This window comes from Cottoperca gobio, chromosome 22 (genome assembly GCF_900634415.1).
Source record: "Cottoperca gobio chromosome 22, fCotGob3.1, whole genome shotgun sequence".
Lineage (NCBI taxonomy): Eukaryota > Metazoa > Chordata > Actinopteri > Perciformes > Bovichtidae > Cottoperca > Cottoperca gobio.
Genome location: NC_041376.1, coordinates 16,728,303 through 16,753,555, shown reverse-complemented (window position 1 = coordinate 16,753,555; position 25,253 = coordinate 16,728,303). Strand labels below are relative to the sequence as shown.

The following is a 25,253-nucleotide window of genomic DNA, read 5'->3' as shown; positions in this document are numbered from 1 at the left end:
CAGTAAAGGTCAAAGAATAGTTAGTGAGTTTTCTTTAGACCTCCCAACAGAGTTCATGAAATATATCTCTCTAACAGACTTTAGTGTACAGAACAATAAAGCCTGTCATTTGGAGTTAAATTGATAGAAGTGATGCAATGGCCAGAATAAGTATTTCAAGCCATCGCACAAATGTAATAATAATAATAAATAATAAAATAAGATTCAGGATTGCTGTATCTTAATGACTGACTTTTCTTCAATGATGCTAAGTCCATAACAGCCAGACATGTCCTCCTCCCTGTCAGGTCAGGGTTGATTTAGACATCTGTTCCATTTGGCATATGTATTCTGGGAACACTCTACTTGGTGCCCTGGGCCATTTAACACTTGCTCAATATCTTAAAATGAAACTGCCTGTGTAGATTGTCTTGGAAAGGTGCCTGTAACAGACACCCAGTTTGTATTGAGGGGAAGATGCTCGCGGGAAAGGCCTAAGGCAAGCGATTAGAGGTAGAGTGTGATGAAGCTTAGTACTGCCAGATAGGGCCTTGTCTAGGCAGGTTCTGTTAATTGACGAGCTGTGTTTTTTGTTTTCTTTTACTTGCTTCAACTATTTCTGTCACGAGACGCCAACAATGTTTGACCTGCAATACATTTGCAAGGGACCTGAGCAATCAAAAGACCCACAGAACACACAACACAAAGAGAAATAACCATCAAATTACCTCCAAGTAAATGTGGCAGGTAGTCAAACTGCTGATTGCCCCGAGGGCTCGTAAAGTGTCTCCATTTAACTGAGATGCAATGAGATCAAAAATTACTTTTAAATTCCGTCATTTTAATCCAGATCCCAAGGCAGATAGTAAAATATATATTGAAGTTAATAAAACAAAAACAAAGAAATAATGAAAGCGGGTTATATTGAGCTGTGTAAAAAACATGGCCTACCTAGGGATGGCAATATGGTGTAAAGACCCGGGTTTATGGATTGTAGTACATGTGAGGGGGCCCTGTTACAGTAGATGCTCAACAACAGGGAATTCTATGTATGTGTCAATGGATAGTAGATAGCCAATCAATACATAACTAGGTATTTCTATTGATTCCAAACAATAAGATAATTGATTTTTCAAGACTGAAAGGTTTTATAAGCGCACATTCAACATTTGAGTGTCCTGGATGTGATGCGCCAATCCAAAGTATTACATCTGTATCTGATCAGATACAAACCTCATTCAACATATAAAATGTAAGCGTCACTGTTTTACAAACCTTCTCATTAAAATTAGTATGAGCCTCAAAACAATGACCCCAAGCACTTTCACACAATGAGGTACGCAGACAAAAAGAACATGATAGCTAGCTTGTGCCCTGAATTTAATGAAAGGTTATACTGCAATTATGTTAACATTTTTCATGTGGAGCAGATATTTTATTGCCTTTTCTGTTTCAGGAACACTATTTGATTTGATTCCCTAACTTTTAACCTCTGCTACAATGGGGAATTTAAATACCAGTGAACCTATTGCAAGTACAATGGAAATGGTGATGGTGGACACTAGAAATAATGTCTGATATGCAAATGTTTTAATCAGTGTCAACGAGTAACGTCGTCCTCCAAAGGCGGCGGGCTGATGCAAAAGCAGTGGTGACTGATCTGTCTCTTTAGGTCTCTCTTAATCTCATATGCCCACATCCTGTGTCCTGTTACCCATGAAACCAACATTTTGCCATTTTCAAGTCATTAACAGGAAAGCAACATCTCCACCAGTTAAACTTCCTTTAAGAACAACACATATGGTCCACTAAAGGCTGCTGCCAGACCAGGCCAGAGATGCCCCCAATAATCAGCCATACAGCCTAATCCAGCTGTTCGTTCAATCTAATGAGCAGATACGCTTGGAATAACAACATGGACACCTGGTTGCAGTAACTTCACTTCTGCACCAAGGAGGGTGAATATTCCAGATCAGAATACGTTTCCTAACTAATCATAGTCCAGTTCAATATCAACTCTGCATGGTCAGCTGCAAAACAGTGTAAAGTTTCTACTGAATATTTAATCCATTAAATAATGAACACATCAGCCAGACTGACTGGCAGCCACTAAAGGCCCTGTCACACAGTGCCGTATGGCAGAAACTTATGCTGGCGCATATGACAATTAGCATATACAACGTATATCAAGGGTGTCAAACATATGGCCCGCGGGCCGGAACCGGCCCGCCAGAGGGTCCAATCCTGGCCCGCGGGATGATTTTGCAAAGTGTAAAGATTACAGAGAAGACATTAACTGCAATTTTTCAATGAAAGTAACTGTTATTTCAAATGTGTCCACTGGGGGTTGCACACAACACTCTCAAGCAAGCAAATGTTGATGCTGGAGCTGCCGGTAAAAAAACTTCTGGAGATGGCGGGTTCTGTCAACATTACACTCTGTGGAACCGTCATTACACAAAATGTCTTTGTTAAAAAAGGAGAAAAGTGGACATGGAGTGTAGAGTTTTCCAAGACAAATGGACCGTTTCCTATTTATTCACAGAGGTGAGTTGGAAAGCTGTGTGTTCGTGGCAGGTTTCAGTGCTCAAAGAATATAATATTCGACGCCACTATGAGACTCATCATGGCGAAAAATACAACAGCTTGCAAGGACAACTGAGAAGAGAGAAGATACATGAATTGTTAGCGGGTCTGAAGAAGCAGCAGTCTGTTTTTACCCGTAGCCGAGATATCGGCGATGCAGCAGTGAAAGCTAGCTACCTTATTGCTAGCGAAACAGCATTAGCATCAAAGCCAGACTGTGATGGTGAGTTTGTGAAAACATGCATGCTGAAGGCTGCAGAACTCGTGTGCCCTGAGAAGTGACAGGCTTTTGCCTGACGAGAAACACTGAGGCAGATAGGATTTCAGATCTTTCGGCAGAGTTAAACAGCCAGATAAAGCACAAAGTCAAGTCATTTGTTGCATTTTCGGTTGCAATTGATGAGAGCACGGACATTTCGGATGTTGCTCAACTGGCCATATTCATTTGTGGTGTTGATGAGACTTTGACCGTCACCGAGGAGTTCCTTGAGTTGGTGCTATGACGGACACCACAACAGCAAATGACATTTTCAACGCTCTCGTTGGAGCGCTGGGCCGGGTCGGAGTGGACTGGGCCCGTGCTGTTAACGTGGCTACAGATGGCGCGCCATCAATGATCGGGGAAAAAGCAGGTGTTCTGACAAAATTCAGAGAGAAAGTACAGGCTGCAAATGGAGGACATGGTTTTTGGACATTTCACTGTATTTTGCACCAGGAAGCGTTGTGTTGCAAGTCGTTAAAAATGGATCACGTCATGGCAGTGGTTGTCCGAACTGTTAATTTCATCCGAGCCAGAGGTCTGAATCACCGTCAGTTTGACAGCCTCCTCAGTGATAAAGACGTTACCTATAGCCTGCCATACTACACTTATTGCAAATGCTGCTTCAGACACTTTTGCACCATGAACAATATATTTCTGTGAAAATGAACTTACTTTGGAAATATTTTAAGACATTGAACATTGTGACATAATGTCAGTCAGCAGCTTCAGTACAAAGAGCCACAACTTTTATGTATTTGTTATGTATACATTTTATACATTTACAAGGCAGGCGGATAACTTAACCTTCTTCCTTAATAGTTCCCACTTTAGTTTGTGTGGTGTCAGTTCAGGTGATCAGGATTACTACACAGATGTAGAAATTAATGTACATTTAAAAAAAATTCTAGATCTTGACGAGTTGTTTTGATCATAAAGTAAAATACTATATTGCTCAGTTCCAGATCCCTGTGACTAAATGTGTTTCTTTGTAGACACACTGTGATGTGTATGTTGTACACATGTGTAAATGATAAACTGAGGTATAATATTGTTGAATTTGCACTTATTTTTCTTAAATATTTCCAGCTTGTTCATAATGTTTTGTAAAAATATAGTTAATTAAATGTGAATATTTTCAGAATGTACTTGTACTTGTTTGTACTAAAACAAAGAGGAATATTTGGAGTTGTCGTTATTTATATGTTATTATGCTGTGATGTTACTAGTCCGGCCCACTTGAGATCAAATTGGGCTGCATGTGGCCCCCCTGAAATGAGTTTGAGACCCCTGACGTACAGTATATCTCAAAAGTGAGTACACCCTTTAGATTTTTGCAAATATTCAGTTATATCCTTTCAGGGGATAACATTATCCTACTGAAACTTTGATATAACTTAAAGTAGTCAGTGTGCTGCTTGAATAACAGTATAGATTTATTGTCCTTTGAAAATTACTCAGTACACAGCTGTTAATGTCTAAACAGCTGGCAACAAAAGTGAGTACACCCCATAGTGAACATGTCTAAATTGTGCCCAAAGTGTCAATATTTTGTGTGACCACCATTGTTATCTAGCACTGCTTTAACCCTCCTGGGCATGGAATTCACCAAAGCTGCACAGGTTGCTTCTGGAATCTTCTTCCACTCCTCCACGACGACATCACGGAGCGCACGGATGTTGGACACCTTGCACTCCTCCACCTTCCTCTTGAGGATGCCCCACATGTGCTCAATTGGGTTTAGGTCTGGAGACATACTTGGCCAGTCCATCACCTTAACCTTCAGCTTCTTCAGCAAGGCCGTTGTCATCTTGGAGGTGTGTTTAGGGTCATTATCATGTTGGAAAACTGCCCTACGGCCCAGTTTCCAAAGAGAGGGGATCATGCTCTGCTGCAGGATGTCACAGTATATATTGGAATTCATGTGTCCCTCAATGAAATGCAGCTCCCCAGTGCCGGCAGCACTCATGCAGCCCCAGACCATGATGCTGCCACCACCATGCTTGACTGTAGGCAAAACACATTTGTCTTGGTACTCCTCACCAGGGTGCCGCCACACACGCCGGACACCATCTGACCCAAACAGGTTTATTTTGGTCTCATCAGACCACAGGACATGGTTCCAGTAACTCATGTTCTTGGATTCATTGTCTTCAGCAAACTGTTTGCGGGCTTTCTTATGCATCGGTTTCAGAAGGGGCTTCTGTCTGGGGCGACGGCCATACAAACCGATTTGATGCAGTGTGCGGCGTATGGTCTGGGCACTGACAGGCTGACATCCCACTTCTGCAACCTCTGCAGCAATGCTGGAAGCACTCGCACGTCTATTTTTGGAAACCAACCTCTGGATATGACGCTGAGCACGTGGACTCAACTTCTTTGGTCGACCCTGGCGAGGCCTGTTCCGAGTGGAACCTGTCCTGGAAAACCGCTGTATGATCTTAGCCACTGTGCTGCAACTCATTTTCATGGTGTTGGCAATCTTCTTATAGCCAAGGCCATCTTTGTGAAGCGCAATAATCCTTTTTTTCAGCCGCTCAGAGAGTTCCTTGCCATGAGGTGCCATGTTGTCCAGCATTCAGAGAGAATTGTGCCCAAAACACCAAATTTAACAGCCCTGCTTATCATTTACACCTGAATCCTTGTAACACTAACGAGTCACATGACACCAGGGCGGGAAAACAACATCATTGGGCACAATTAGGACATGTTCACTATGGGGTGTACTCACTTTTGTTGCCAGCTGTTTAGACATTAACAGCTGTGTACTGAGTAATTTTCAAAGGACAATAAATCTATACTGTTATTCAAGCAGCACACTGACTACTTTAAGTTATATCAAAGTTTCAGTAGGATAATGTTATCCCCTGAAAGGATATAACAGAATATTTGCAAAAATCTAAAGGGTGTACTCACTTTTGAGATATACTGTATATGAACGTATACAGAGCCTATTGATAGCGTATCACGTACTTATACAAAATGTATCTGAGCGAATGGCCAACGTATTCGACGAATGCCCAACAGATGCATAACGCATTCCCGGAAACGTATGCCGCCTTATACGGAATATCGGCAATACGCTGGTGTACGTTGTTGAACGCTGAGGTCGTGAAACGTTTTTGAACATGCTCAAAAAAAAAAAAATCACAGCTTCAGCAGTTTCAACATCAAACTACAGTTTCAAATGTATATGGAATAACCATATAGTTCTCAAACTATATGCTACATTTCTGTCCGAAAGTTAATTTTCTAAGAGGAAAAAAACAACAAAAACTAATAGATTTTCTGTATGCACTTAATATGTTTTTGAATATTTAGTTTCTTTCTCAAACCCACATCAAGAAACATGGAAGGGTATGAGTATAAATCACGAGTCTGACTCACCGGATGTACACTTTGGGTATAAACCTACCATTGGCCAAGTTTTTCCCCTTTACCAGAATAATAATGGGTGCATCCAAACTATGCAGGACTAATGAGACACGAATAGTTTCAACACCACTTGGAGCTGTGGAAAAGCTGCATTGCCTGGTGCAACCTAAACATAAAAGCTTTCATTATCTTAAGCCAGAGGCCTCTAACAGTAAATGTTAACATTAATTAGCAGTGCAAAAGTTTACTTCGTAAGCTTCATCCTACTACTGAAAGCTTTACTTTAAGTAGAACAACATAAAGAATGCTGATCCAGTAAGGACACCGCAGGAGGTAAACCATGTAGTGAGATCATAAAATCTACTGTATGTATTGTGTACAGGATGTATTATGTGTGATATGGTACGTTTAATTAGTCTCAAATCCCACACACATAAAATCCAGGCGTGTGCACGTGATATGAGCCCACAGAACAGTTTCTGCCAGTGGAAAAGCAACGTTTCTGTTCTGCAGGCCAAGCTGCGGTCCCTCGAGCACGTGCTGTGGCTCTCCCTGCTTAACACTCGCTCGTACAGTTCATTTGTGAGATTCGGAGGCGTGGCTGGAACAGACAGTGGCTGATGTGAGCCGAGAATACTGACTATGACCTTTGATTGGCTGTTTGAATTGTACACTGACACAGTTGGACACTTGTTTTATTTTAGGTTTAGATTTAGATTGGAGACTAATTAAAGGCGGGGTTTTTTGTTTGTCGAAGGAAAATCACACCTGGAGCTGAGAACAAGGATGAACATAACACTTGTTATATTTTGTACACCTGCTTGACATTATTCAGTCTGCACACGTGTGCATCTGCGGATTGATGAACACCAGCAGAGCTGATGAGTCTTGACAAGACCGACAATGAAACAATGAAATCAGTTTGACTCTGTTACTCATCCTCATGAGCCGCTGTGTCGCTGTGCGAGATCCCTCAACCTTCATACATTTTCTCCAATTTTGACATTCTTTTGATCTCATAAACACACTCTCACACTGATGTAACAGTATGGGGGTTTTATTTTTGTTGAATATATATATAATTTTTTTATCAACCTGCGCTTGTTACCTAATAACAAAAACTCCAGGGATGAGTTTGTTTTATTCATGCAGTCAAAGTGAAAACTCAATTAAAGGCTGATGCTGGAGAGCGTACTTAAAGGTGAGTCAGTACCAGGCTATGACACTGAATGGCTTTTTTTTTTCCTTCTTTTTTTTTCTCTACAAAACCCCCATCACCCATCCATCCACATGTCTAACACTGTCCACTCCACCGGCTCTCTCCAAACCCATTTCCCTCATTGCCTCCACAAGGCCATGTGTGATTGATGAGCCTTGGGACTTCCTCACGCCGCTGTGTACCTAATCGCAAAGTATAGACTCACCGTAACGCTCCATTAAGGGCCTGCAGCAGCAAGGTGTAACAGTTAGGGAAATGGGCCAGGGAAGGGAAGGTAAGGTCACCGGTTCAAATTTACCACCTGGTTCACTTCTGCCTTGTCCCGGCTTCATGTCCAATTGGAAAAATTAATTGGGACAGTTTGCGGGTAATGTATGAGCGAGAACAAACACGCTCTTTAGTGGACAAACATTGTCATAAATGTAAAGGCAAAGTTGACCTTCAATACATGCCACGGTACTAAAACAGAGGCAAAGTCAAATCTGTATTGACAGAGTCTGGTAACGAGCTTGTCAGTCATCGCAGTATAATCGCTCTTTACTTCCAGGATGAGAAACTGTGGGAGGTTAAGAGTGTCATTGGCAGGTTTGAATAAATACATTCTCTTTACGGCCATGCCACAACCATCAGACAGATGCTAGCAGAAGGTGGGATTCTAACTTCCTGTCAGGAGGATGAGCTCCAGAGATGGGCATAAAAGCACACAAGTCACTTTAGGGGCAACAAATTGGATTGCTTGTTGGCCCTGTGACTGATGAGTTAATTAAATTGGAAGGCTATGGAGAAAGAAGCCAGACTCTGGTCCATTTATTTATCCCATATTGACTAGATCTCCTCGCACTTCACTGGCTTGAGTAATCGCTGCCTTTCTGCTCAAGAAAACAACTAAGAGGGAGGAAATGGACATTGTCAAATCTTCCAATTCAGATTGGAGATCACAGGGAGAACTGATTAAGGCTGAATTTATGGACAGGATTTAGATTAATTGGAATCAGGTGAAAGCAAGTGGGGAATATTATGACTTCTTACTGTTAATATTGTATTATCTCAAGGCAGTCGTGTTCAAAAGACAAGTAATACAAGAGGTCGGAAATGAAATTAATCACTAGCGTGTTATTCCCTCTCAATGGTTTGAGAGTGCACAGGATAAATCATACTTTTCTCAATCATTTCCTCCAAGTCTGCAGGAAAATGTTATGCAACCGTACCATTGAGAAATACAAAACATTCTGTGTTCACAGAACTTCCCACCTTTGGGACTAAATCAAATACAATTATTGAAACCCTTCATGCCCCCATAATTAGCAGTACAAAGCAAACTTTGAGTGCAGGGTCCTGAAAAAAATATAGCAAACAACCCTCTTTGCCAGGGAGTGTGAGGGCCTAAATGGAGCTTCATGTTCTGTGCTAGGTATAAGGAAAGGTAATTTGAGCCCAGGTTTGTGACAGGTGCTGGAGGGGAAAGTGTGGGAGGTTTAGAACACTGCAAAATGTGGTGAGTTCACACGGCGAGCGTGCCCAGACGGATTAGGGCTTAGTTTGGGATGAGTATAGTGGGTGTTGTGCTGGGGACCCAGGTGGTGCCTGAGGACAGTACAGCACGTCTGCGTGCTTTTTCTCTCCACTAGCCACAGCTTATGTGCTGCCATGGCAAGAGGAACACAGTGAACCCAGAGAGCCGAGAACAATTAGACTCTGTTTAACCAGAGCTGGATTTGCATGAGCAACAGCACCCTCTGTGATGGGGCCTTACAGTGACAGACAAAGAATCACTGGATGGATCACTAATGCCATATTGATTTGTTTGTGTGTTTCAGTTACTTTTATGCTTTTATTTGTTTTGCACTTCTATCAGAAGCTTTTCTCCTGCAAAGTGATTCTGGGGACAATGTGTGGGACTTCAAAGAGTACTTTAGGATTACACATTACATTTAAATGTTTGATTTAGTCTAAGTTAAAGCAGGATTTAAAGTTAGGTGTGCAGTGTTGAGGATAGGCATGGGACGATATGAACATTTCATGTCACGATTATCCTGAAAAACAAAATTGCAATTCACAATATTATCCTGTTAATCATCTAAATATGCTTAAAACTGACTTCACACACATTTTGTTGAGAAACAAGGAAACATCTTTTTAGTGAAAGAAAAAATTCTTAAATAAGATCATCATACATCAGAGTAAATAAAGGATGAATATATATATATATATATATATATATATATATATATATATATATATATATATATATATATATATATATATATATATATATTAAAACAGCACCATTGTGTGAGTTTTTAGAAAAGTGCTATACAAATCTAATGTATTATTATTATTGTTCTTTTTTACATGAAAAAAAAACAGGCTCTACTTTTCTCTGCTCTACATGATAGCGAGCTAGACGGCTTCTTCAAGTCACTCGTGAGGATATTCACGATTATCCCGATAATGTAAATTCACGACAATTAATTTAACTTATTGTCATTTTCTATCGCGATTCACCATAAAATAAATTTCCCTCTTTGTCTCATTAATTTTCTCTTTCTTTCTTTATCACACATTTACATACTTGACAAACAAATCCATATAATGTAATGGGAGTCAGGTGTTGCTCATGTGTTGCCAGTGTAGGCCAGCTCTGAGAAACTCCACCTGTAACTAACGGTTACTCCAACCTCCATTGAAATGGGATGTTTGGACTTGAGGTCATTAAGTTCAAACATCCCATTTCAAATCGAGTTTGAAATATCAGAGCTAGACAAATCCTACCTGTTGAACGTTGCTCCTCATTCATCCGGAGCCAAATATTGAGCATAAAAGCTATTTCATTGTTGCTCAAAGAGACTCTGCCTCTATAAAGGAGAGGCGATTACATTTGCTGGAATGGGTGCATCTCTCAGAATAAAATAAAAAGGCCTTGGGGAATGATCACTTTTTTAAGATGATCTGTTTGGTTCTAAGAAAAAGTACAAGGTTAAGGCCACTTCCTTTCCTTTTATTTGGCGTGTGCGTGTAGAATAGAGTGAAAGATGTTGCACGATGCTGGGCCGTCTGTCTTTTGTATCAGTGAGCCACCCAAAATCTACGGCCAGAAATCAGGGTAACTGAGGACAGGTGTAACAATTACTCATATAACAAAAACATATTTCAGGAGTCAACGGTGTCCAGTAGCACTGTCCTACAAACACGGACAAAGTTCCGTGTTCCGTGTAAAATGCCCAGAACCACAAACCAAAATTAACCAAACCCAAACTAAAGCCTCGCTTCATATTGACAGAATGTATGGATTGTAGTTTGCAGTGCGACTGGGGTTGCTGTTCAATGTCACAGATTAGTTTTATAATTCATTCAGCATTTCCCCCTGTAAGGCAGGCACAGTACAATATCCAATGTGCCTCTAAGGAGCGTTTTTCGAGTAATGAAAAATCCCAAATAAACTACAAACTAAGAAGCCTCTCTAACATTTTACACCGTTTAATCTACATTACTGAAGGGGTCTGCTTAAATGTGTAGTGTAAAATAGTTGATATGACTAAACAGGAAACAAATAATATCATTACTAGTTTTTCAAAAGAAAGTTACATCTTATTTGAAGCTGTTGTTCTGCACTTAAAGGATTGCACCTGTTTGAAGATAATGTACCTGCAAGATCCTTGCTGTTCGGAGTTGTATCTCCATGATTGTTTGCACTTTGCAAGTCGCTTTGGACAAAAGCGTCAGCTAAATGAACTGTAATGTAAAATGTAATGTTGATGACACATTGATGTAATCCAGTGATGTTATATCAATTATTCTCAAATTGGCCATTTTGCATAAGAAATTACTTTTGGTACTTTAAGTACATTCTGATACTTATGTGTATATGTATGTACTTTTACTTAAGGACTTTTATTGAAACATAACAGGTAAAGTTTATTTCTAGAGCACATTTAAACACATCTTAAGATGACCAAAGTGCTGTACAAGAAAACAAAATAGAATTAAAGTATTTTTATGGTGTGCTATTGCTACTTTTATGAAACTTTACTTCATTAATCACTGATTACTGCAAACCTAGTTTCATGAAACATGTTAGTAGGTAGGTTTGTAAAGACAATGCTGTGTAATCTATCAGTCAGGATTTCTTTTGAGAGCTGCTGCCAATCTTAAAATCTAATTTAGTGCCACCGGAGGAGCACTTCTCTTGGTCATCCTTTACTTTTTAATTCCTTCTTATGAGAGTTCAGCAGACTCGAACACGGTCTGGTAAACAAGTTAGGTAACTTTTCTTACAGAAGCCTGTAATGAAGCATCTTCAAACTGCACTCACTCATTTCAACACGTCGCTGCTTAAAAAGTAGTGATCAAATACATCTGGATACTTTTATACTTACACAGAACAAAGACCCATTAAAACCGCGCCTGCTCGGGGTGACATTTTACACCCCTTTGCTTATCAAACATCCGTCTGTTAGAGGAAAGGAGGATTTTATCCATATTTCCTCCTCAGTAATGCACACTTGAAATGTTTAGGGTTTCTGTGCTTCTGCACCGAGCTCAGAGGAAATTGAATCAGTTATATTAATCCAATTTCAGGAGCTTTCGGGGCTTGACAGAGAAGGATATTATTTCAGTCGAGCAGTCTACGCATTTCATTGCACAACATGGTATAATGAAGTTAAAAATCCCAGAATGTTGCTGTGCAATTTTCAGTTTGACATGTTTGAGCTGCTTCGGGAACTCGGTCACTCTGCAGGCATGTGAAACACATTTAGACAACATGCTGGGAAACACAAAGAAAACAGTGAGCAGCTAATGGACCGCGTCACATTTCATCTTTTGAGCTAATACATGTTATTTATTGTAGGTTAATGCAAAGACTGTTTTATCAATTAACAATAACATGTCCATCAAAACCATCCAGAAGGACATGAATTAATTGTTAACTTCGAATACAAACGGCTAATATTGGTTCAATATTTAATTTATGATTAAATGAAGCAACATTTCCTTTTTTTGAAGCTGTAACTTAACAAATGTTGGTGATCTCACTTGATAAGCACTTTTTTCACTTTTCACAGATTGCTACAAAAACAAAAACATTTAATAAAAGGGTTGGGGGGGGGGGATTTATATAAAAAATCTATATTTTTGTCTTTTAAGAATCTGTACGACTTTCAAAAATTCTTTAAAAGTTCTTCTGTAGTAAAGAACATATCGCTACTGATGGACAGTAATAAGTTGCGTCAAGCATTACTGAAAAATCACACAATCCACATTCAAATATGTTCATTTTTTAACATTTTGTCTGAGGTTTGCCTTTGTGTGTTTACACTATTGCAATGAGTTGATATAACCTTTTCAAATATAAAAACACTACAACATCATAACCAACTTTATTCTGCTTTCCTGCCATAATTTGAATCCAGAATTGATTCGTGAGATACTGAAAGATTCCCACCCCTAGTGCTCACACATAGAAGTATACATAAAAAGGGCAGCATCATCATTTCTGAAAGGAATGACATGCATGTGCCAACTTACCCATGGTGCAGTTGGTGGTGAAATGGGGCTCGATGGTGGCCGTGTCATCCTGTGGAATCCGCTGATCGTAGCTGACCGAGACCCGGAAAGGGGATCCTCCGTGGGTCCCCAGGGTGAGGTGGACCACTGCCCAGCTGCCGAGGAGAGAAAGCAGGAGTAGGATCAGTGTGAGGAGCAGACACCACGGCTGACAGAAAAACCCACAGCCTCTGCGGGGGTCGGGGGTTAGGGTGGCTCGGGCCTGCTCAGCCTGAGCTCCCAAAGTCTCGGAGGAGGGACTGTTTAGAGCTTCAGCGGAAGCCGACATGGGGCTTCCCTCGTTCCTCTCCATTTTGGGAGGCTCCCTTTCTTCCTTTGTCTGTTGATGCATGAGCCCGCCCCAGACTCCCTGGGTCCAGTGGAGGTTCAGAGGTGGTCAGGCGCGTGGTGGTGAGAGCTTACGGCTAGTGTGGAGTCAGACTACAATTTAAAGCCACTATTGCTACAGGTGTGTGGCCGACAGACGACGACACGCTCAGGTCAAGTTCTTGTGTGTTAGCGAGCTGCAGCCCTGCGTTGAATGCTGTCCTCCCTCATCCAGCGACTGGCTTCATGTAGTTTAACTGTCCCTAATTTTATTAAGCAAATTGTGCTGATTTCTGTTTGGCTGCGAGCTCATCAACAATATCTCTCCCTCTCTCCCTCTCTCTCCTATTCTCCCCTCCCCCTGTCTCTTGCCCATCCCTTAATTTTTACACACTACATATAGTGAATGTACCGTAAATACCTACTTCCCATGACATGACTGAATGCCGGGGCAGTAATAGCTACTAATCACAGCATACAAACAATAACATGCTGCGTGCTTGAATGTCCTCACATATTTTCATTAGATTTTCATAGTCACATGCATCGTTGCACACTGCAACAGAACTTTGTTTTGCCTACTGAGATTTGCTGCTATCCATACTATCATGCTGTTGCACTGCTGTTTTCACTAACAGTGTCCATCTTCACATCTACAGCTCAGATACGAATCACAATGCTCCCACTCAGGCCCAACAAACACCGTCGTCCTGCTTTACTATCTTTTCTGAAATAGCTATAAAAAGGTGTTTAACTGTAAATACAAGCACATTTCGAAAATATAAAACATTTTGCACATCTGAATATATACTGAATGTATACCTGAGAATATAAAACATCTGTATTGGCATAAAGACACCAGGTCCTCCAATATCATAAATAAAGCCAAAGGTAATCATTTCATTCAAAAGAGTCAATATTGGACTTAAAGTCATAGGGGGCCAAAAACAACAAATCAAATCAAATTTATTTGTATAGCCCAATATCACAAATTATACATTTGTCTCAGTGTGCTTTACAGACTGTACAGGTTACGACATCCTCTGTCCTTAGACCCTCACATCGCACAAGGAAAAACTTCCTAAAAGAAACCCCAAAATTAAAGGGGAAAAAATGGAAGAAACCTCAGGGAGAGCAACTGAGGAGGGATCCCTCTCCCAGGACGGACAGACGTGCAATAGATGTCGTGTGTACAGGATAAACAACATAGTACAAATACAACATTTGACAGAAATTATGTTGTGTTGGAAAAAAAAGAAATAGAAAGTTTGGATGAATCCAGGAAAATGTCAATAAGGCTTCCCGGTGTCCAGCAGGACCAGGTCAGCAGGCGCTATCACGATTCATGATCCTGACGTAAACTTTATCAGTGGCAACCTGCCACATGAGAGACAGACACTCCGGGGATGATACCCTGGATGGTGAGTTAGTAACATACATTTACATAAATGCATACAGATAGAGAGGGAGAAGAAGAGAGAGGGAGGGGAGGAAGAGAGCAGGGAGGTGTCCCCCGGCAGTCTAAGCCTATAGCAGCATAACTAGGGGCTGATCCAGGGCAAACCTGAGCCAGCCCTAACTATAAGCTTTATCAAAAAGGAAAGTCTTTAGCCTACTCTTAAATGTGGAGAGTGTGTCTGCCTCCCCAACACAAACTGGAAGCTGGTTCCACTGGAGAGGAGCTTGATAGCTGAAGGCTCTGGCTCCCATTGTACTCTTAGAGACTCTAGGAACCACAAGTAACCCTGCAGTCTGGGAGCGCAATGCTCTAGTTTATAAGGTACTATGAGATCTTTAAGATATGCTGGAGCCTGACCTTTAATTGATTTGTAAGTCAGGAGAAGGATTTTGAATTCTATTCTGTATTTTACCGGGAGCCAGTGCAGTGCAGCTAATACAGGAGTAATATGATCCCGTTTCCTTGTTCTTGTCAATACACGTGCCGCTGCATTTTGGATCAACTGAAGAGTCTTAAGCGACTTTTTGGGACAACCTGATAACAATGAGTTGCAGTAATCCAGCCTTGAAGTAACAAATGCATGGACTAGTTTTTCTGCATCATTTTGAGACAGGATGCGTCTTATTTTTGCAATGTTACGTAGATGAAAGAAGGCAGTCCTTGAGATTTGTTTTATGTGGGAGTTAAACGACAGATCTTGATCAAAGATGACGCCAAGATTCCTTACAGTGGTGCTGGAGGCCAAGTTAATGCCATCCAGAGCTTCTATGTCATTAGAAAATGCGTTTCGGAGGCGTTTAGGGCCAAGTATAATAACTTCAGTTTTGTCTGTGTTTAACATCAAAAAGTTGCTAGACATCCAAGTTTTTATGTCCTTAAGGCATGCTTGAAGTTTAGCCAATTGATTGGTTTCATCTGGTTTAATTGATAGATATAATTGGGTATCATCCGCATAACAATGAAAGTTTATAGAGTGGTTCCTTATAATATTGCAACAGATGTTAGTGTTGCTCTGCAACTGCTAACATGTTAGCAACATGATTATTTGTCAGCGCCGTGTTTCTGTGGGCTTGTTGTTTTGGAAACCAGGTAATGCAATCCTTAGAGGGACAGTCATCCAATAAGGATTGTTCTTCTACTGTCTTTTTACTGGCACATACTGTCAACGTATTGAGATGAGCTTTGAAACACAAAGATGTTTCTTTCCAAACACTTTTGTTTTTTTCAATTTGAAATATTCTGACAAATAACAATCACCCAATCAGAAAGTTTTCCATGCAGAATGTACTGAACATTTACTGTATACACAGAACACATACACTGAGTCACAATAGGAACGGAGGAGACACTGTATTCATATTTGCTTTCAATATCCAAAAGAGTTTCCTTCCCTGCACATATTTCTTTCTCTTTTTAAGTGACACAAAAAAAGGAAAAAACACTGAATTGGAATAATGTTACTAAATTTCTAAAGGTTTTAACCAGCCACAGATCCTTGGTGATGATGGTATTCTCACAGATCTCAGGTTTATGACAAGGGCTCTGGGGAGTAGGAGACTGTCTGCACCGTGTTTATTTTGGGGTTCTTTTGTGCTAGTAAAAGCACAACTAACATAAGTGCACACATGCACACACACAAGCCCCCTCTACACAAACAGGCTCTTCGCTTTTCTGATTTCCCTAATGTCTATGTTCGGGCTCAACAGGCTTTGCATTACTACCTTTGCCAGCTTCCCTTCTTTTTTTCTTATTTAATGTTGCGTTGGCTTTCCTCGATTCCTCCCTCCTGTCACTGCCCTCACCTCTTTCACTTTTCACCAACCTCTCCTCGGCCCATCTCCACCCAGACGCTGCTCAGTTTGGAGGGAAGGTGTTGACCAGATGGGAAGTGATACACCATGCTCCCTGCCATATCCCATAATAGAAAGGAAATTAAGTCCCAGATAAGGGCTGCCACTGTCTCATGATAACCTTGAAATGATTTGCCGACAGAGTCTTATACATATGGTCTTGCTGAATTCACCACCTGCTCAACTGAGGGCCCAATTTAAAAATGGCCTTTACTTTAAAAAAAAAGTACTGATGAGGATGGGATTGGATTGTAAAGCATTTATTTTTATCCTTGTGCCATAGTGATTATAAGAAGTGTGTCTACGTCACCGTGACATTGGTTTGTGGAGTAATGATTTGATGCCTCCATTTTGGCGTTTTGGTCATTGCCATCTTTGTTTCTTGGAACCAGAAGTGTTCCACAAAACTTTTAAGGGTTAAAGTTGTAAAATGAAAACACGGACAACACCGTGGTAGCGGTCTGTCAATCACAAGGTAGCCACGCCCTAAAGCATACCCTGTTATTGTCCATTTTACTTTAAATGGGACCATAATTTACTAAATGAACATCAAGCTGCATTGATGAAAACTTGAAACTAGCGATTGACCATAAACTCATCAAGAAAATGTTTACTGAGGTAATAAATCGATTGAGAAGTAGGTTAATTTGCTCATAGACTTCTATACAACCAGACTTTTTGCAACCACTATGCACCAGATATTAGAAATAATTTCTAAACTTCTGCATTGTCTTAATTTTTCAGACCCGGCATAAGCAATGCAAGCATATGGATTGCAACAACATCTACTCTTGAACTTATATATTGTATATTGTATTGAAATGGAACACAGAGGTTCAGCAAAGTCTGTAAATTTAGAGGTGCAACAGTGTAAACAAAGGAAGTCATGCTTGGCATTGAATATGCCCAATGTACTGATAATAAAATGGACAGAGCTGTATCGCATCTAATCTAAAAGATCATTGTAAACCCGATCTCCACCCAGTGTAAAATTGAACACAAGTCTCATGGACTACTGAATTATTTCCACGTCTTATCATGCTATGTCTGCAGTGGCGCTCGCAGGACTGATTAACTGAGCAGCGGATCAGAGCAGAGCTGCCAGAGCACATCACTCAAACATTTAAAGCTAATTAGTAGTATACGATGCACGGCACAGCGGGCCTGAATATATAAGAAAAAAATAATGTGAATGAATGAAAAAGACTCCATATGCAGGGACTAGATATTCATGACTAATCCGAATGCGGAGGCTAATAATTCTCATTATGGTCCTTGGTGTCCTTACGGCCTGTTGGTTATTTAAAATCACTTCACCTTTGTTCAGACTGCTGTTTGCTGAACGCCTCTCCCATGATGGGAAAAAACAAAACGGCTCAGGCCAACTAATCTTCACTGCCAATTTACAATTCTCTTTTCATAATGCTATTCATTTATGCTCCCTTAGTGCTCTGCTTTGGCTAATGTATCTTTTAATTTTCATTTGGTGTACGTGTGTGTGTGTGTGTTGTTAGTGAAGAGGTAGGATGCTTATATCCTAACCACATTATGGCTTATTTGTCTTGTTGGATCTGGTTTGCATTAGCTCTGCGTCTCATCCATCAGGACAAACAATACATGAAGAAGTGTGTTGCATATTCTTTCTAAGTGGTAATGTTTCCCTAATGCTGTGAGGCCTGGTTGGAGACACTGGAGCAGACGGGAAGACTAACCTTATACTGTACCTGCCTTACTGTATGTGTGTGTCCACAAAACAGATGTCTTACAAGCTTTCTTTTCTTCACATCCTCAGGCTAGAATTAACGATTATGTTAGGAACATGGACTGTATATATAGATGGAAGATGTGTCTCCACTGTACAAAAGTAAAGCCAAAATATCCCGGACACAGGCACTACCATCTTGAGATTTTGATGTCATTTGGAGCCAGTCTGCTCAGTAGTGATCGGGGGACGGACGGACGGACGGACAGACGACCAATCATGACCTTAGCACGGATGCAGCTTGTTAGCGTGTGCAACCTAGCTGCTGCTAGATACAATACATTTATGATTAAATTGACACATGTTCTATTACACAGACTTGTAAAGGTTACAGAAAGTTACATCTCCTCTCCTGTACACTTCCTGAGCCTCCAGCCTCGCAATTACTTCACTCAGAGCAGCTGTCAATCACAGCTGTCAATCATGACGTATCACTCCCTTTTTTTATAGCATCAAATAACCAATTAAACTTGTTTACACATCAGTGTGATAAGAACTACCTACAATTACAGAAGCCATCTTTAGAAAAAACTATTTATTTTAGTTTGGCAAAGGTCCCATCCACTAACTTAAAGGGGCAGGGTTTATGAAATATACTGCAGGCAGCCACCAGGTGGGGATCTAGACGTTTTGACCTCACATCTTTATATACACAGTCTATGCTTAGGAATGAGGTTTTGTTAAGGGTAGAGAGAGCAACTGAATTGATTAATGGTCCTAAATAAAATGATGTGTGTGTGTGTGTGAAACAAACTGTATAAACACATTTAAAAATGATTTGTATCTGACTCCTGCTTTTCCTTAACTTGCTTCTGCCGTTGAGTGTAAATTACAGTCATTGTGAGCATAATCACCTACCTTGGGGGAAAAAAGCAAAAATAAAAGCATTTTTAATGAGAGAAAAAAGCATTAATCTTCTAGCAGCAGTGTTGGTGTTGACTTGTGAATTTAGTGACCTAGAGGAGGGGTGTGAGGTTAAGACAGGAACTAGGTCTTTCTTGTCTCGTTTTGCAGAAGATGCATTTTAGGGTTTAGGGCAAATGTTCTGCATCATAATAATAATACATTAGATTTGTATAGCACTTTTCTAGAAACTCAAAGACGCATATCACCCGAGATTTATTTTGAAGGCTCGACACATACAATATACAGAATACAACACTGGTGATTACACTTCCTTACTGATAACTCTGTTCAGATCTGTGTGGGTATCTACAGACTGTTTGTTTGATACTTTTTGTTAGCTTTGTTAACTTGACACCTGTGGAGATGAATATTGTCTTTAGATAGAAAAATTGAAATGGAACGGAAAAAGACTTCATTGTGTGCTCATTGGCGCTGCTTCAGTGATTTCCATCACATGTTGTTTTGGTTGGTTTGTTTTTCGTCACTGTTCAGAAGTCCGGAAACAATTACAGATGGCAAATTGAATCAAAAGATGAATTGAAGGAGAAGATTTCAGGTAAATTCAGCCTTAAGGGTGCGCGCTGTGGCACATGGAGCCAGTCCGTTTTGCTTGCATTGTTTATGTTGTTTATATGTTTTGGTTGTGCTTACAAAGAGATGAATTGAAGATACAGGATGTCAGCTTTGTAAGTTGATTAAGTTTCATCAATCATGTCTGTTTTCCTGGGATATAATCAAAATGCTCTGTAAATGATACCCCAGTACACATGGTGAGATAGAAATGCAAATGAGAGTTTCTGTTACAATTAGTCAAAATCAAAACAAATTTGTGAAATGCCAAAGCTAATTAGTTTGATATGTGGCAGCGTGAATGTGCCAAAAAACTATCAAATATTGCAAATAGAAGTCATAGGAAGGAACAGTCTAGGAAATGTCAAATCTATGATGTGTCTTTGTTTCTTCCCAGTGGCCTCCACAAAACACACCCTGGGGATGCTATGACACAATACCTGATTTATAATGTGTGTGGTCTTGACAAAGCCCTTTAACGCACATATTTGTATCATGCACAAAGTCCAAGTAACTTGTTGAAAGCATATGCAGTAAGACTAAATAAAAGGGTAGGATAGAAATGGAAACTTGCTTTATATGGTAAAGGATTTTTTACCCCCTAAGAGACATTGCCATATGATCATGCTGTCTGTTATAAATCAAAGTGTGTTTGTTTATAAGGTGGAGATGGAATTGATTGAATATTATACTGCGTAAGACTGTCTGCAAACAGGCGGGTAGGGTTAAGGACTTAGGAGTTGGGTGGAGGGCGCTGCCGTGATTGCGGCTGGATCAGGATCCCTACTCAAGCCACATTGATTTTGACTGTCAAATGGCATAATGCACAAACAGGCGTGTAAGCCAAAGTGTCAAGAGAAGTGCAGATTAGATTGAAAAGCCTGACATGGCCCATCTTATTGAGTGCCACTTCCCCAAACTAAACAGGACACATTTGAATGCTAACTGTTGAGAGCAAAATGTGTTCCACCATAATGCAGCTGGAATGATAGAGTAGGGTAAGCTGGGTTGACTTGTATTGGGGACATGTTTTTTGGCAGAATTCTGCATTTGTTTAGCCAAAGCGGATTAAATGAGCTTTAAAAATATTTTTCTCACATTGGTCCAAACTGAATTTAAACATTTGTTATAGGGAACAATCGCTATGCCCCACATTCTCAGAAAACTACATAGTTTGGTCTCATCTCACATACGCCTCAGACAATGAATAACAAAACTATTTCATTATGACAGTTTGTGAACACTATGAATTGGGGAAGGGTGGTTTAGTCGGCTGTAATCGTGAGGCTTTTACATGATGTTGCAGACTAAAACTTTGGACTGCACCCAAGGAGAGCCTTAGCTATTGTATATTCATGCGAGTCACACCTGAATACAGCTATCTTGTATTTCTGTGCTAAGCTAATTATTATGTGACTGAAACATTAACAATCCGCCTAGAGCTAATTACTGAGGTTGAAAGCAACCCCAAACAAATAAACAAACCCAATGAAAAAGATAGGAGTCCACCAGGGATTCCATGTCATTGTGTCAATTTCACGTGCCCTAAAAACACAAAAACTGCAAAGCCAAGTTCAGCGTGATCCCAGACCAAGTGGGTAATCACCAGTGGTGATGGGAAGGCAAGCCCCCTCCAAAACAGCAACACAGGAAATGTGCCTCTTTCAGTAATTGTAAGACACGAGTGTCCATTCGGCCGACTGCTTGGCCTCCGGTACTGCTGCTCGCTCATCCAAACAACTTCACGCTCAACTCTTATCTTCTTTGAGTCCCCAGCAATACTGCGTTTGTATAATGCATTTTGAATGCTAGGTCTGTTGCTGACTATGGATGCGCGATATATACATACATATTTAGATAATACAATTATAGCCAATAAATTATCGGCCGTTAATACAAAGCCAAATTGTTTTCATTGACTTAACAAGTGCAGCATTGACACACTCTGATACAGAAGGTAGCGGGATGCCCCTTTAAAGTTGGTTTGCGATCCATCAATAAAGAGAAATAAGAAGAAAAACAAGCGCAGAAGGCTTTCTAAAGAGCCAAACATCGCATCGCTGGTGTGGACGTTTCTCACAGTTTCCGAGGAAGCCAACACAATTGCAATATAAAAGACAAGTTTCTTTGACGTACGTAGGGACACTGTTCTTTGGTTTTGTTGTGTTAACAATAGTGATGTCATTTAGATTTGGTTAGGTCAGAGCTATGGAATATTAAATCATCAAGTTCACTACATCTTAATCTTTCTTACTCTCAGGGGTGCATGAACTACAGGTTATTAACGTCTTTTAAAATACAAAAATGGTTAACCCATCGGTAACATGTGAAGCAGGTAATTACACTGTATTGACTTAGACCATAAGTCACTAACAGGCGGTCCGAGTAAGGACCCAGACGTCGACCTATACGGACCCCAACCTATAATCAAAAAATTATTAAGGGGTTCTCAATTTTGACCGGATAGCACATAGGCATCATACAGTATACAGTAATCTGGAGGGTGAGGGCAACATTGAGGAAAATACTGTGGAACGTGTATTAAGAACACCAACCCTAATTTGTCATTTTACGCTTGACAAAAATAAGACATTCAGAGCACAGAAAGAATACAACATTAATGATTACATATTTCCATCTGCAGTTTTGAGACACCTCAGACAGTATCTTGTCCAAAGAATGTGTTGCATAGCAACAGGGTCAAAAAATCCTCTTGCAGCAAGTCACGAGATTGAAAGCTAAACTTCAATCAGATTTTTAAATCAAAACGGAATAAAATTCTGCTACACATAATAGAGGTCAAACGGATATTATATTGGCTGGCCATAAGGGCTTAGATCAGAAGCTATGAATGAATTTATTAGAAGAATTAAGAAAGGAACCATGAAGGCTATGCAAAGACTGATGGAAACAGATGACTTATATGTCTTAGTATTAGATGTACATGATGGCAGTGCATCACAAGAATGACAGGTCTACAGTAAAACCCCATTTCCATTCTCCAGCGCTGGAGGTTTTGCTAATAGATTTTGCTAATGTCTTGAGAGACTGTTGTATCTGATCCGATGTTCAAAGTCCTGTAATGAGATGAGGTCTTTGGTGTCTACGGCTGAATATTCCATCATGACCAACTCTCTGAGGGGAGCTTAGTACAATGGGTAGGGGTTTGGGAATTAAAAAAATTCTGAATGTAATGAGCCCTATCTGCAGGCCCAAAGAGAAAAGCAGTGCACCGGTCACTACAGAGACATAATAATGATCATGGGGTCCCAGGAAACCAATCAAAAACAACATAGATGATGATTTCAGTGTTATGAATAAAAAAGGGCGGAGGAGAAGTCCAAAAAAAGCTAATGGAACAAGATCCTGCATCTAGTTGTTCACTGCTAAGGTTGCTTCAGTTGACTGTCCATCTCTGTCCACTCTGACATCGCTCGCCAGTTTTTGCAGGCTTCGGGAACGACTTAAAAAGTATCTGTGGTTTAGAAAAAAAGGCAACATTTAATCGTGCCACTGAGACAGAAGAACCTCAAGAACCAGGCCAGTCTGGCCATCTGGAGGAGCTGGAGTTTTAAGGTTGCCCCAACGATGTGTGGGCTGACAACACTGATACGAATAAACAATACAAACATCACATTATGTTTGATTCTGCATTACACTGGCCAGCTGGCTTCATCCATGTGTGTGTTTGTGTGCTATAACATCACACTTACTTTCATTTGGTACATTTTGAGTTGACACAAACCAACGTGATCTCATCCCTACTCGTCATATTTTGCCGCTTGGGCAGAAGGTTTGCGTGTGTTTAGCGTCGTAAGACATTACTTAGTGATGCAGTGTCACGTGACATAACGTTGTTGTAACACGTGGTCAATGTAGAGGTCGTGGTTAAGTTTAGGCAACGAAACTACTTGGTTAAGGTTAGAAAAGAAAACAGGGTTTGAGTTAAATAAGTATGTTTATTACCTAATTTAGGCTACGGACATAACTTCACAAGACTCGGTGTCAAGTGAAATAACATCACGTGACAAAGTCATCAGTAAAAGTAACTAAAGTTCTGGTTTCACGTGACAAAAACGTTGATCCCCTGAGTGAAATCCTTGCTCCCACCATGAGCTCTTAATGCTACGGCACTTGCTCTGAGCGTCTTATAGTGACGTGGACGGGTTTATATTGGAGTTAGATGTAACGCTAAAGGCTGCCATGTGCGTCGGTATCAAGACGCCAAGTGTCGGTATTTCATGCCCTGAGTGAGAGCGCTGAGGTAAGTTTCAATGGTCCTTTCTTTCATATTAGGGTCTTTATATTTTATTAGGGTTTAATTTTCCAGTCAGCTCAAAGAGATAAGGTTATATATCCTGTAACCCCTGTTCTCTAATATCACAATGTAGGTGTCTCACTGTTGGGAAGACTCTCTCATTATCCCCAGAAGCCTCTGTCGCCTCCCATACAAAAGGGATTGAAGGAGGGTCACTCATCATTCAAGATAAGCCCACTTACTTCAGTTTATGCAAGCTGGTTCTTCTGGTGAGACACCCTATTCATGTTATCAGAGAACAGGGGTTACACGATAACTAACCTTAAGTTCTCTAAAACAGTCCTCTCAGCGGGTAGACTGACTACTCTATTGCCAGATAAGCTTATCTGAGTGAGTGGCTGTCAACCCAGGTTGTATTTCTTTCCACAGACCCCACACTCAGGACAGTACGCCAGGGAGGAAGCAGTCACATACCATTTGAAAAACTTTACAAAAGGACAAATGTGAAGCCCAGCTCAGTACAGCATACGTTTCTTTTGTTGCTGTAGTGACAACCCTAAACTGGACCTGAAATGTTTTCATTCCTTTGGTGAATGTGCACACAACAACACACCTAGAGGTTGTAGCTTTTTTGGTTGTGGGCCATATCAATCACAACCATAACACAGTGGGAGAGATGTTAACTAGTAGGTAGCTGAGACCATGACACAAACAAGTGAGAAGAACTCTGAAAAAGTCTTCATATCAATACAAATAAATGGTAGAAAGCACGAGAAATCGTTATTTTGCGTTGGGCAGCTATGGTGATCTACATTGACCGAGCTAGCTAGTGGTGCTACCGCTTCGGCTACATGCTTGTTGAATAACAGAAGTAGTTAATCGCATTTAGTCTAAATTAGCTAAATAGCATTATCTGAAACCCTGAAACTATGTGGTGATGAGTAAGCTAGTTTACAATGTTCTATGTGCTAGAGCAGTGGTTCCAAACTCTTTCTGCAGGGCCTGAAATTAATGTTTCACAAAACCAGATCACCATTTGATGGTCAGTTGCAGGAACCTGCAGACAACATATGACATGAAGCATGAACTGTGCCACACCTATGGGGGTTTGTTGGGATAAAATAGTAGAATGCAGTTACATCATCTTATTGAATAATAA

The 25,253-nt window shown here is 40.5% G+C and overlaps 1 protein-coding gene across 3 annotated transcripts in view; it reads right to left on the bottom strand.

The window, feature by feature from the left end:
• The window catches only part of alk (ALK receptor tyrosine kinase), a 225,874-nt gene that overhangs the window by 84,633 nt on the left and 115,988 nt on the right, over window positions 1-25,253 (bottom strand). For all 3 annotated transcript variants that reach the window (XM_029460140.1, XM_029460141.1, XM_029460142.1), the window contains exon 4: window positions 12,945-13,078. In XM_029460140.1, coding sequence (XP_029316000.1) covers window positions 12,945-13,078 — 134 coding nt within the window. The remainder of the gene's footprint in view (window positions 1-12,944; window positions 13,079-25,253) is intronic.